This window comes from Rhodamnia argentea, chromosome 5 (genome assembly GCF_020921035.1).
Source record: "Rhodamnia argentea isolate NSW1041297 chromosome 5, ASM2092103v1, whole genome shotgun sequence".
Taxonomy (NCBI): Eukaryota; Viridiplantae; Streptophyta; class Magnoliopsida; order Myrtales; family Myrtaceae; genus Rhodamnia; species Rhodamnia argentea.
Window position 1 is genome coordinate 2,929,055 of NC_063154.1, and position 11,594 is coordinate 2,940,648.

The 11,594-nt window shown below is 42.2% G+C and overlaps 2 protein-coding genes across 2 annotated transcripts; one reads left to right on the plus strand and one right to left on the minus strand.

Moving 5' to 3' along the window:
* Positions 1-232: 232 nt before the first annotated feature.
* Positions 233-1,561, minus strand: LOC115743710 (LOB domain-containing protein 18-like). The gene is made up of 2 exons (XM_030678620.2): positions 1,214-1,561; positions 233-890 (listed from the first exon to the last, which is right to left on the minus strand). The coding sequence occupies exons 1-2, from the start codon at positions 1,490-1,492 to the stop codon at positions 501-503; spliced, it is 669 nt and encodes a 222-aa protein (XP_030534480.1). The 5' UTR covers positions 1,493-1,561; the 3' UTR covers positions 233-500.
* A 6,950-nt stretch (positions 1,562-8,511) lies between these two features.
* On the plus strand, positions 8,512-10,984 carry LOC115743706 (L-type lectin-domain containing receptor kinase S.4). The gene has a single exon (XM_030678614.2). It carries the CDS (start codon positions 8,775-8,777, stop codon positions 10,851-10,853), a length of 2,079 nt encoding a protein of 692 aa, XP_030534474.2. The 5' UTR covers positions 8,512-8,774; the 3' UTR covers positions 10,854-10,984.
* Positions 10,985-11,594: the final 610 nt, after the last annotated feature.

An 11,594-nucleotide genomic window follows, 5' to 3' on the forward strand; every position in this document is an offset into this window, starting at 1 on the left:
ATATTTGATGAAAATTTCAAGCACGACCATGAAAAGCTCACTCCACTTAGCTAAGTTCTTTTAAGTTTTTGTCGAAAATTGATCGAATCGGCACAGCGATTGTAAGTGATGCTTTCTCTTTTCATATGTTTTTTTTTTCCCCTTCTCCAGCGAAGTCGTTGCAATGCATATCGTGTCAAATAAGATCAGTCATTCTTAGTCCTACTTCATATCACTTTCCGCTCTGAAATACAATAGAAAAGGCTGAGAAAATTTCTTCTGCGATCCGTTTCATCTTATCCTACTCGTTCGTAGAAGCAATCAAACGCAACCTAGCTACATGTACATGGGATTCATTACATTAGACATGGCAACAAAAAAAAAATTTCTCATTTTCACCGCAATCATCACATCCCACTCCAAAATTTGCTCCGCTCCTTGGAGCCCAGAGGAAGCCAATGGCCATGCAACAACTGTATAGATTGCCACAGTTCGAAAAAGCTTAGAAGCTTCTTGGGACATCACTTTCCTAAACCATTTCCACTGTTCAGCCATGGACAACTGCTGAAGACCTCACAGTCTACGCCTTCAAAGAGTCTCTCCAGAAGATTTGGGTAATTGTCACAAAACGGATTCTGATCCTCCCAACCATGTAAGGGAGGGAACTGTTCGTTCATTGAGCTTTCCAAGGTCTGGAGGTTGGCGGTCGTTGCAGCTTCTGCCTGAGGAAGAAGAGGGTCCTGCTGATGGGTCAGATAGAATTGCATGTTCATGGCATCGTTCTCCGAGAACTGTGGACCAAAATCCCAGGAGTCATCAGGAGCAAGTGAATTTCTCCAACTGGGAACCCCAACTCCAACGTTGGCCATTTGGGTCCCTAGAATCTCTATCTCCTCCTGCAGATTGGCCACCTGCATGCCCATTTCAAAGACTATTGAGTATTCCTAGGTCTTTCTCTTTAAATTCTGTCATGTTTCTTAATTTCAATAGAGACCGTATCTTAAGGGATGAAAAGTTGGAGGGTTTGAAGGTTGAATAACATAGTTGCTGTACTGGTCACATCTACAAAGTCCCTATTAACAGAATCAAGCCCTAGTCCTGCATAGGGCATGAGGGGGACGCATGAGAAAAGTTTGAACAGTTCACAGAATAAGTGCGTTAACTCAACTCCCTAATAACAGGACAAAACCACAAGGAAGCAGGACAGACTTGGTGAGAAAGATCAAAAGAAGACCTGCTCTTGGAGGGCAAAGATGTGAGCCACGCAGCCATAGATAGGATCTCTCACCCTGGCCAGGGCTTCATAAGAAATGGTGATCGCAGCATCGCTTCGGGTGTGCACCGGCAGGTGCAGCAGCAGTTTGGACACATTGCTCGCGCCAAACACCTTGTGAACGGCCGCAAAATGAGTCGAGGCCTGGTCATAGCAGAAATAAGGAGCGAAAACACAGTCACTGGTGCACTTCCTCCTCAGGAACTTGCATGCACCACATGAAGAGCCAAGCCCTGTCATTGTCCTAACCCTTTTTAAAAAACCAACAGTGTCAAAATTGGCAATGCTTTCGAGAGGTACTTACTTAAAACTTTGGGGGAGGAACTTGTTTGTTTAAGATGAAGAAGCAGTTGAGATTTGCTCTTTATAACCATCATATGAGTAAGGGATAATGTATCAGAAATTTCTTTTTTGGTTGGGGGCCGAGACTCAAAGAGACATTCTCCCTTTAATTAAAAGTGTGAGCAAACTTTTAGGTCTCCTTTGTGGCCTACATTGTCATTCTCAAATTGGGTAACGTTTCCTAAATTATGCCTTAAAAGGGCTCTTAATTGTGAAGATTCTTCACCTGTTGCACCATCAGATAGAAAGAGTCCATCATCATTCTGATAAGTTGGGTCTTTTTAAATGGAAACAGTCTGATGCAATTACTACTTTTTCAAGCATTTCCTACAGCAAGCAAGTACAACAACTATTTCTTTTCTCTCATACCAATAATTCAAAGTACCATTTGCCCAAAGAAATAAGATGACAAAGAGGAAAAGATGATAGAAAGGTCTCCCCACTTCCCAAATTTGGAATCGGCAACTTTGGTTTGTGCATTCCAAGATGATAGTTTTGCACAGAACGCGCATACAGAGCGCAGAGCAGAGTCCGAGGAGTAAAACTTTCGTCTGGCAAAAGCTCAAGACAGTACATGCAGGGGCATTTTCTGCTCCAGCTTGAATACTCCAAAAACAGAGAAAACCAGCCAGCCATTCATTGATGACTATGGTTCTTCCGCAAACTGTTGGAGAAATCATACTGCACATCGTTTTCGACTTGAATCGAAAGGGTCATGTTGGACAACGACGGTTCTTTAAACGTGCCAAAATGTGAATGGAAAAACTCTCATTAACACCATGCAGATACCGATGTCATTCTTCTTTTACTTTTTTTTTTTTTTTTTTGTCTCACTTTCAGTCAGAATCAACTGACATAGGTTGGTGCATTACGGCTTGTGACATAAACAAAAAATTCCACCTTTAAGCTACAACAGTGACAAAATTGTTCCTATCTGCAAGCATAAAAGCTTTCCTAGCTTAGGGATTGGGCAATAGAGTGCATGACTCGTGACGGCTATTTGTCCGGACTCAATTAATTCCTCCATTATCATTCATTCTTTAATCCCCCCCGCCCCCCTTGGAAAAACTCAATGAGGTTGATTGTCCATGCATTGATTTCTCAGTATTCTAACCCAAACCCATTATCTGGTTTGGCTGTTGGCCACTCAATAAATAATGGGTCGGTGTGCTTTGTGTGCTCATCGGAATGGACCCCGCAAAAGCAGCGAAGGAGGCCATTGAAGCTGAACGGTTCACACTTGGACATCAAAGGGCCAAAGTGGGGTGATAAAAGAAATGGGGACAAAGTAGACTTACTTGTCCTTGCCCTTCAGAGCTCTAGGAACAAAAGCAAAGGGATTGGTAATTCGAGAGAGAAACGAGGAGGGGACAAATGCTGTTTTGAGGACCATGAAGGGCCAACTTTCTGTCTTGTCACAGAGACTGTTGAAGGCCTCAATCTTTGATTAATCTTTTCGTTCTCCTCTGTCTTTTGTTTCTTTTGGAACGGTGAAATGCATGCATGGGGAAGAGAAGAGGGGCTCAGTGTTCTTCGTATGGTGGAGGAAAGTGACCTTTTTTATGGCGAGTATGAGGCTTTCGAGATTAACGATGAAAGTGTCTTTCTCTATCATGGATCAATTATCAGTCGTTTTCTGTCACACTGAAAGTGCTTAGGTTTTTGGGGGTTCATGGCTGGTGTCCACATGTGCTTGTCCATTAAGCCTAGCCATATTGTTCCAACAGAAGCCAAGTCTAATATGAAGGGTCTTTTCTATGCCTTGTTGGCCTCAACAATTTTTACTAGTTTCTTATCAATTAAGAGTTTCTTTTTCACCTTATTGATACTTAGTGATCAACTGAAAAAGGGAAAAAAATTTACCAAAAAAAAATTCATAAACCTACTATAATTATGTCAATTCAATCATAAACATTTTCTTTTTCTCAATTGAGTAATAAATCTTTTACATTTATGCCAATTCAGTCCCTGTGGCCAACTTTAATGTAACAGTATTGACTTGAGCAATTTTTAATAATATTTTAATTTTTTTCATATTATTATCTTCTTTTTCTTTTTCTTTTTCTTTCTTTTTGCCCTCACCATTGCTGGGCGAGGTGGGCATTGCCCATCCATGGCAAGGTCGAGCCTCGCCTCCGGCCGATCGTTGATTCAATGATCGGTTGGAGGAAGAGGAGAAGAAAAAAATAAATAAAAGATTCGAAAATATATTAAAATATTATAAAAAAAATTTGCTACGTCGGCACCGGTAGCACCACATCGTCGCGGCTCGGCATTCATGTCAATACCGGCCGGCCAAAGTTGACTAGAAAAACTAAATTGACATAAATGCGAAAGGTGTATGACTCATTTGGCGTAAAAAAAATTTATGACTCGAATTGACACAATTGCAATAAATTTATGATTTTATTAGTAATTTTCCCTCTTGAAAAGAATATTGGTGGCATATAATGCACACATGGAAAATTTTGGTAGAGCAAAATATGAAAAGATAACTGAAATGTTTATAACAATTCTTTTATGTGAAAAATTACTAAAATACATTGAGGAGCTTATGAATTCGAGATAGATTGGAAGTTACTTTCCCTCGTTTATGATTTGAGTAATTGTAAGTATGTTACGTAAACGGATCCGAGTAATGGTGAGTATGTTATGAAAACGGATCCGGATCGCCTAACATTGGGATTTCCGTAACATAACATGCTTACCATTACTCAAATCGGGTCGTCCAAATGAAAATGGATGGCCCGATTTGAGAGAGGGTTGAGATTCAAAATTTTTCAAACCCTAAAAAAATTCCCGCCCAAATTTTTTCCCTCCCCCTCAACAAATGACGTGACCCATTCTTGGCCGTCCATTTTCATTTGGACAGCCTGATTTAAGTAATGGTAAGCGTGTCACGGAAACTCTAATGATAGGCGATCCAAATCCGATTTTCCCTTATTGAAACTCTCTAAACACATGGAAAAATAGTAGCCGAGTTTTTTTTTTCTTTTTGTCTCCGTCCTATCTCTAAATACCATCCCCGATTTTTGTTTTGACTCTTTGCAAAGCACGGAAGTCGAATTCTACACCTATAATACCAGCATTTTCACCCCCAATTCCTTTATCGGCAAGACCGCATGCCCGTTGAAAAAAAGTCAATTTATCCACTAATCACTAGTAATATCTTCACACTTGATTAGTAACTTTCTATGATGAAAGTAAAATTCAACATAACCACTCTTCCATGTTGATAGTAATTTTCAAACATGGGGAAGTAGTGGTTAGTAGAATTTGTCTATACTGTTATATGACGTAAACATGACCTCTTACTTTTAAAGGATCTTAATATTCTTTTCCTTCCTCAAATAACCTCAAATACTCGTATGAAAATATCATATTCAAGGACAAAGGGGTCAGTTAATAGCTTTAGTTATCTTTGCAAATATTAATACTCGTGTGTGAAAGTCGAAAATCTCGATATAACCTCTGTTTATTTTACGGAAATTGAATGATTTGGAATATATTTCTTCTAAAAATAATGGCTTGTATCGCTTGAAATAATTAGTTAATTTAAAGTGTATCCGTCAAGGATGACAATTTATGTCTAAACATTTCGTCGATGATGAACATATTTTTTTGTTCATTTTTTTAAACGATATAGGCGATCATTTTTAAGAAACTTCCTTTTATAATCATTAATTTTCTGTGAAATAAATTAATCTTTAAGGTTCGAATCTTTCCAATCCTACAGCGACCTTCCATAATGACTTACATCCCGGAATCCTCCAAACTTTCTCACTTAACAATCATTTGAGTTCATTTTTAATGGTCAAAGCGAAAGGCAAGTTCCTATATAAAGTGAGTCGCTATAGTTACAATTATAATCAGCACTGTTTAGATGTGAACAGTAACTTCTTCATAGTACGAAGTGGCTCTCGATCTATATTTGGCTAAAGGTAACTTTTTCATCAAGCGACGAAGTAACTTTTTCTGTTGTTCAGATGAACTGGGCTTCAAACGTTAGCTAAATGAAGACCTACCAAAGTCTGTAAATGGAGCTTCGGGTCTTGATTGATTATCAAACGCCGGCCCATCAGTCCCTTACAGCCCACAACTACAGCCCACACACTTCTTAGAGCCCTCAATTTTTGTTTCATTTTTGGGGTACTTAAAGCTATGACCTTAGTATTCATACATGTGAAGAGTAGAGATCCGGCGCCGGACTGAAGGGCGGCTGGCACCGGCCACGGTCCCGGGCCGCTAGGCATTCGGTATAGCAATACTAACTTCTTCTTCTTTTTCCTTTTAAGATCCGTATATCTCGTCGTCGAATTCCTTAACCCATTTTCCTTAAGCCAATGCTCCGCGTTTTTCATCGGATCTATTTGACGTTGGTAATACAGATCTGTCCTGCTTTGGAGGATAGGATACCGTCGCTATTTGCTTGTGCGCAAATGTCAATAACTAGTCACATATGGATTTGACCCTTTCCTTTTGAAAAGAATCTAATCACAAGATCCGCAAGAAATGTAGTCATCCCATCCCAAGTCATAAGCTCCACTGGAACTCCCAGCTTCCTGGATTAATACGTCTTCCTATCGTGTCCTAACCTTTGTTTAGAGAGCTCCTAATTTAGAAGTCCGTCTTACCCGCACCAACTTAACGACCATCATCGTCATCTTCACCATCGCAGTGCATAGTTGTCAAATTTGATGGAAAAAGTATCGAAAAAGTCATAAATCTATTGCATTAGTACCAATTTAGTCCTAAGCGTTTCAAGTAAACCAACTTAGTTCTAAACTTTTTGTGTTTGTATCAATTGACCGAAAATTACTTACATGGATGCTGGCCTCCTATATGACACGATCGGCGATGACATGGTCAAATTTTACGATTCTAATAAAAAAAAAATTGTTGACGTCAATACTAGACGTGTCATGTAGGACGGTCAATGTCACTATCGATGGTTTTATCGAAAATTGACTGGATGAACCGAATTGACAAAAATGCAAAAAAATTAGGACCAAATTGATCAAACTAAAAGGTTTAAGACTGAATTAGCACCGGTGCGACATGTTTATGACATTTTTCTTTTGTGGACTGCGCGCACCTAAGCCTGTGGGATCGATTCTTCTAATGAAGTGATGGTGTGTAATGCGCGTGTAGATATGTCACCCCATACCTCATCAAAGCATCTTTCACACAAGACAAGAAGGAAGAAAGATGCACGGGGGCAGTTGTTGACCTCTTAGATAGCACTCCCCTCAAAAACGACCTTTCCATAGAATCAATCCGATTCCTTTGGAACCAATTCAATTTCATTTTCTTACCGCAGTCTATTTCCTCGCCGCTGCCCTCCCCGACAATTACATTAATCATAATGACCACGAAAAAGGGGCTTGTCAATTAGTCAACGAATCAATGTGGAAGGGCTGACTTGAAGCTCATCTAATTATGAAGTTAATTAGGCTACGCATCGCTCGAGTCTCTCCGAAGCTTTTCGCTCGTAATTGCGGGGGTTAAAGGGCGATTAGCGAGGCCCAATGACCCGGGGTTATACCTAATGCAGCTCCTTAATGGGTCTGCTGCTTAGGAACCCCCCAACTATCCATTATCTAATGGTTTGGAGCCAAAGTCAACTCTCCGCTGAGACTTTTGTCTGGCGTTTGGTCCGAGGGATTAAGCGTTTAAGTCAAATTTGCTGCTTAAACTATCTGGAAATCGTCCGAGACTTTTTCCGGCCTATGACTTTTGGATCCCTTGGCATTTTTTTTTAATTTTTAGTGCTGATATAACGCTCTTTTCCGCACTAAGCATCCGCCATTAGTGTAGAAAAAGCGTGAATGCCGATAATTAAAGTAAATTTCGAATATCCTAGTAATGTTCTTCTCGTCGAAATGTCGTTTTTAACGAGGAAACGATGGTTTGCTAGATGACGCTATTGTTTCTTTAGTCAAACGCTGACAAAATGGGATGGTGGAATCGTACGATACTTTTGAGGAAACGAGAAACAGCAGAAGCATCAAATGTCAACACCACGGGCAAGGCATCATCAGCTATCGTGTATCTTGAAATTAGTGTTCGTGTGCAATTTGAAGTCCTCTCTGACTATTGTCTGCTAGTCATGTCGGAGAATATGACCAAAACCGAGGTCGGTGAGACAGAGATAGAGATTCGGAGAGATGAGCTTCTACTTTTGAAGTACGAATTTTAACTCCGTAATATTGGGATCGAGTAGCTCGGACTAGATATCAGATCAAGAGATGCTTTCTTGCTTTTAATGAAAAGCGTATTCCAAGGACATTAGTTACGGCCGATAAAACGAAACACGCATCGACGGGATCCGAAGAGGTCTCTGTTTCAGTTGTCCTTATCAATGGTTTAACTTGAGTCCGTCGAAGTTGCTAAATCTAAAAATTTATTCATGTGGCCGATGATTATTGCGGATAGAAAGAGAAAGTCAGATCACCACGGATATTTAAATCACTTGAAATTTTGTCATTTTGGAGGCTTCGACGTAGCCAAAGCTATATAAATAAGAAACGACTGTATTGATTTCGATGTTAGCAAGTTTTAGGAGGTACTTAATCCATATCAAGTTGGTAATATCGGATTGGTAAGATATCCCACTAACCTCATCGACCGCTCGAAACTAAATCCGGATAGTCGGGAACTGCCGGAACTGCGGCCGTGGTATTCTTCCCTCAAGAAACAACTGAAATCATGTGTTGGGTGGCATGAGATTTTTTGAGTGTCCTTTGACAGAAACCAGAAGCTTGAAAGAGCATTTTAGAGAGTGGAGCCGTACCTTCCCCAGTTGCTGTCAAACTTTGGTGGGTGGGGGAGGGTTCCAATGTTTTACTTTGGCCGCTTGCACCTTCGGGCATCGCATTCAATTTCAAATAACGCGCATCACGATTCACAGCCCAACCCTTGGACTCGCACAAGGGCCAAAACCCACGTGAACCAAATGTCACATTTCGTCCTCAGATGCGTACGCACGATGTTCGTTCCTTTCCTCTGCTTCCTCAGGTCACAGAAGGGGGCCAAAAGGTGACAGCTTTATCGCTCCGTCCACGTTCGGACATCTCCCCACTCAGCTCGTTTCACTCGTCCACCATTGCTCAGGAGCTGGAAGAAATTCCCCCCCCTTTCTCCATTGCTTCCTGGGATCTCAAGAATTCTCTCTGTTTTCATGGCCAAACCGCTGATTTCTCTCTGCTTCTTGCTGATCTTTGTGGACCCATCATTTTCTCAGCTCCAGGAGCTGTTCTTCAGCGGGTTCGATGGTGCGCGGAACAACATGAGCATCAATGGCGTCGCGGAGGTCGAGGGCAGCGGCATCCTTCGCCTGACCAACGACTCGCGCCGGGTTCTTGGGCACGCCTTCTACTCGTCCCCTGTTCGGTTCAAGAACTCCGGCGATGGCAAAGTGAGGTCCTTTTCAACTTGTTTTGCTTTTGCGATAAACCCTCAGTACTCGAAGCTCGGCGGTCACGGTATGGCCTTCACAATCTCTCCCGACAAGGAGCTTAGTGGGGCTCTTCCTAGTCAGTACCTTGGGATTCTGAACACGAACGATAATGGTAACTTCTCGAACCATGTTTTTGCGGTTGAGTTTGACACTGTTCAGGACTTCGAGTTTGGGGACATAAACGACAACCATGTTGGGATTGACGTCAACAGTTTAGCGTCTAATAAGTCTGCCCCTGCTGCATATTATGATGAGAATTCCACAAAGCAGGACCTTAATCTCAAGAGTGGTCGAGTAATTCAAGCTTGGATTGATTATGATTCTCTGAACAATCGATTGGATGTGAAGCTTTCGCCTTCTTCCGTCAAGCCCAACAGTTCGCTTCTGTCATTTGATGTGGATCTGAGCTTGATTTTCGAGGATTCCATGTATGTCGGGTTCTCTGCTTCGACGGGTGTGCTTGCTAGCCACCATTACATCTTGGGTTGGAGTTTTAAGATGAATGGGGATGCTAGATCTCTGTCTCTGTCATCTCTCCCTTCTCTTCCCGGGCCTAAGAAGAGCAATATGGCCTTAATTACAGGGGTTTCGGTTTCTGCTGCTGCTGCTGTTACCTTAGTGGCTGCATTGGCCCTTTTCATCATCAGGAAAATCAAGGATGCTGATGTTATTGAACCTTGGGAGGTCGATGTTGGGCCACATCGTTTCCCTTACCAAGAACTCAAGAAAGCGACCAGCGGTTTTAGAGACAAAGAGCTGCTTGGGTTCGGGGGGTTCGGTCGAGTTTACAAAGGGGCTATACCGAACACAAATACCCAAGTCGCGGTTAAGCGGATCTCGCATGAATCAAAACAGGGTCTGCAAGAATTTGTGTCTGAGATTGCCACCATAGGGCGTCTTCGGCATAGAAACTTAGTCCAACTATTGGGATGGTGTCGACGGCGGGGCGATCTTTTACTTGTATATGACTTCATGCCAAATGGAAGCCTGGACAAGTACCTATTTGATGAACCCAAAACCATTCTGACTTGGGAACAGAGGTATAAAATTATCCAAGGCGTGGCTTCAGGCCTCTTGTATTTGCATGAGGAATGGGAGCAAACTGTGATCCACAGAGATATTAAAGCTGGCAATGTATTACTAGATGCAGAGCTAAACGGTAGGTTAGGCGACTTTGGTCTTGCCAAGTTATATGAGCACGGGACTGCTCCGACCACTACACGGGTGGTGGGCACGTTGGGTTATCTTGCACCTGAGCTCACACGTACGGGCAAGCCCACGACAAGGTCAGATGTGTTTGCGTTTGGCGCAGTGTTACTCGAGGTCGTTTGTGGCAGAAGACCCATCGAGCCTAAAGCGTTACCTGAAGAGCTCATTTTGGTGGACTGGGTGTGGGAGAAGTGGAGGACGGGGGCTATACTTGATGTGGTGGATTCGAGATTGAAAGGTGAATATGACGAGATGGAGGCTGTTGTAGTGTTGAAACTGGGACTGATGTGTTCAAACAATGCCCCAGAGTCGCGGCCGACAATGAGGCAGGTGGTGAGATACTTAGAAGGGGAGTTGGCGTTGCCGGATACAGTGGCCGCACCAGATGCGAATGATGAGAAAAAGGGCAGCGTCTGGGGCGCTAGCGGTGGGAATTTTGATGCTTATGACCATTCCTATCCTTATCGAATGACGTCTTCATCTGTGGAGAAGGTCAGCACATGGTCATCTATGGTTGATGATGGGGATATTGATCTTGAAGCAGGCTCGGCCTCGCCTCCTTCACATTCCTGTAGTGGCGATGGCAGGTAGCCGCTGGAGAACCCTACTACTTTTGTTTTTGTGTCTAACATTTTCTGTAATTCTGTTTGGCTTCAAGCATTTTCTGCTTTTGTGCAGTGTACATAATATTAATGGGATTTTTGTAACTTCCAGTCTAGAGGTCACCATATTAATGGGATTTTTGTGTCTAACATTTTCTGTAATTCTGTTTGGCTTCAAGCATTTTCTGCTTTTGTGCAGTGTACATAATATTAATGGGATTTTTGTAACTTCCAGTCTAGAGGTCATAAGCATACGCCCTCCTTCTGTTAATACTTATTTCGATTCAAGAAATCTTGTTATTGCGACCTTCAAGTTCTCTATGCTCGATTTTCATGAACGATAGCAATGGTCGGGTGGCTTATTACGACTTCTTTGCTTTGCTAAGCGGCACTTGTGAGTTTAATGCGGCATGTTGCCCCTAGAACCTGGAAATTATGGCGAATGTAATCGTGAATGGCTGTTATGCTTTGGCTGTCGCTGAACCAGGTCATCCTGTCGCATCTGTTCCTGCCGATTTTCTCTATGTTAATTGATGAAAACAATGAGTAGGCAAAAGAGAAGGCAAGTTGAGCTTTTCATCTGTAGTGTGGCACTTTGGTTAATGGGCATGGATGGTGATGCTCTCGTTATTCTCGAGTGCTGAAAGTGACTCGAGAATAAGGCTAGAAAGACACTACTTGTGCTCCTGATATTTCTTCAGGAGTCGGTGCACCTGCCAAACCACCCAAG

Excerpts from the sequence above, each read along its gene's own strand:
- LOC115743710 (XM_030678620.2), bottom strand. The coding sequence starts at position 1,492 with ATGACAGGGCTTGGCTCTTCATGTGGTGCATGCAAGTTCCTGAGGAGG. Across the intron at positions 891-1,213 it reads TCTTTGCCCTCCAAGAGCAG|GTGGCCAATCTGCAGGAGGA; the intron begins GTCTTCTTTTGA and ends ATGGGCATGCAG.
- LOC115743706 (XM_030678614.2), top strand. The coding sequence starts at position 8,775 with ATGGCCAAACCGCTGATTTCTCTCTGCTTCTTGCTGATCTTTGTGGAC.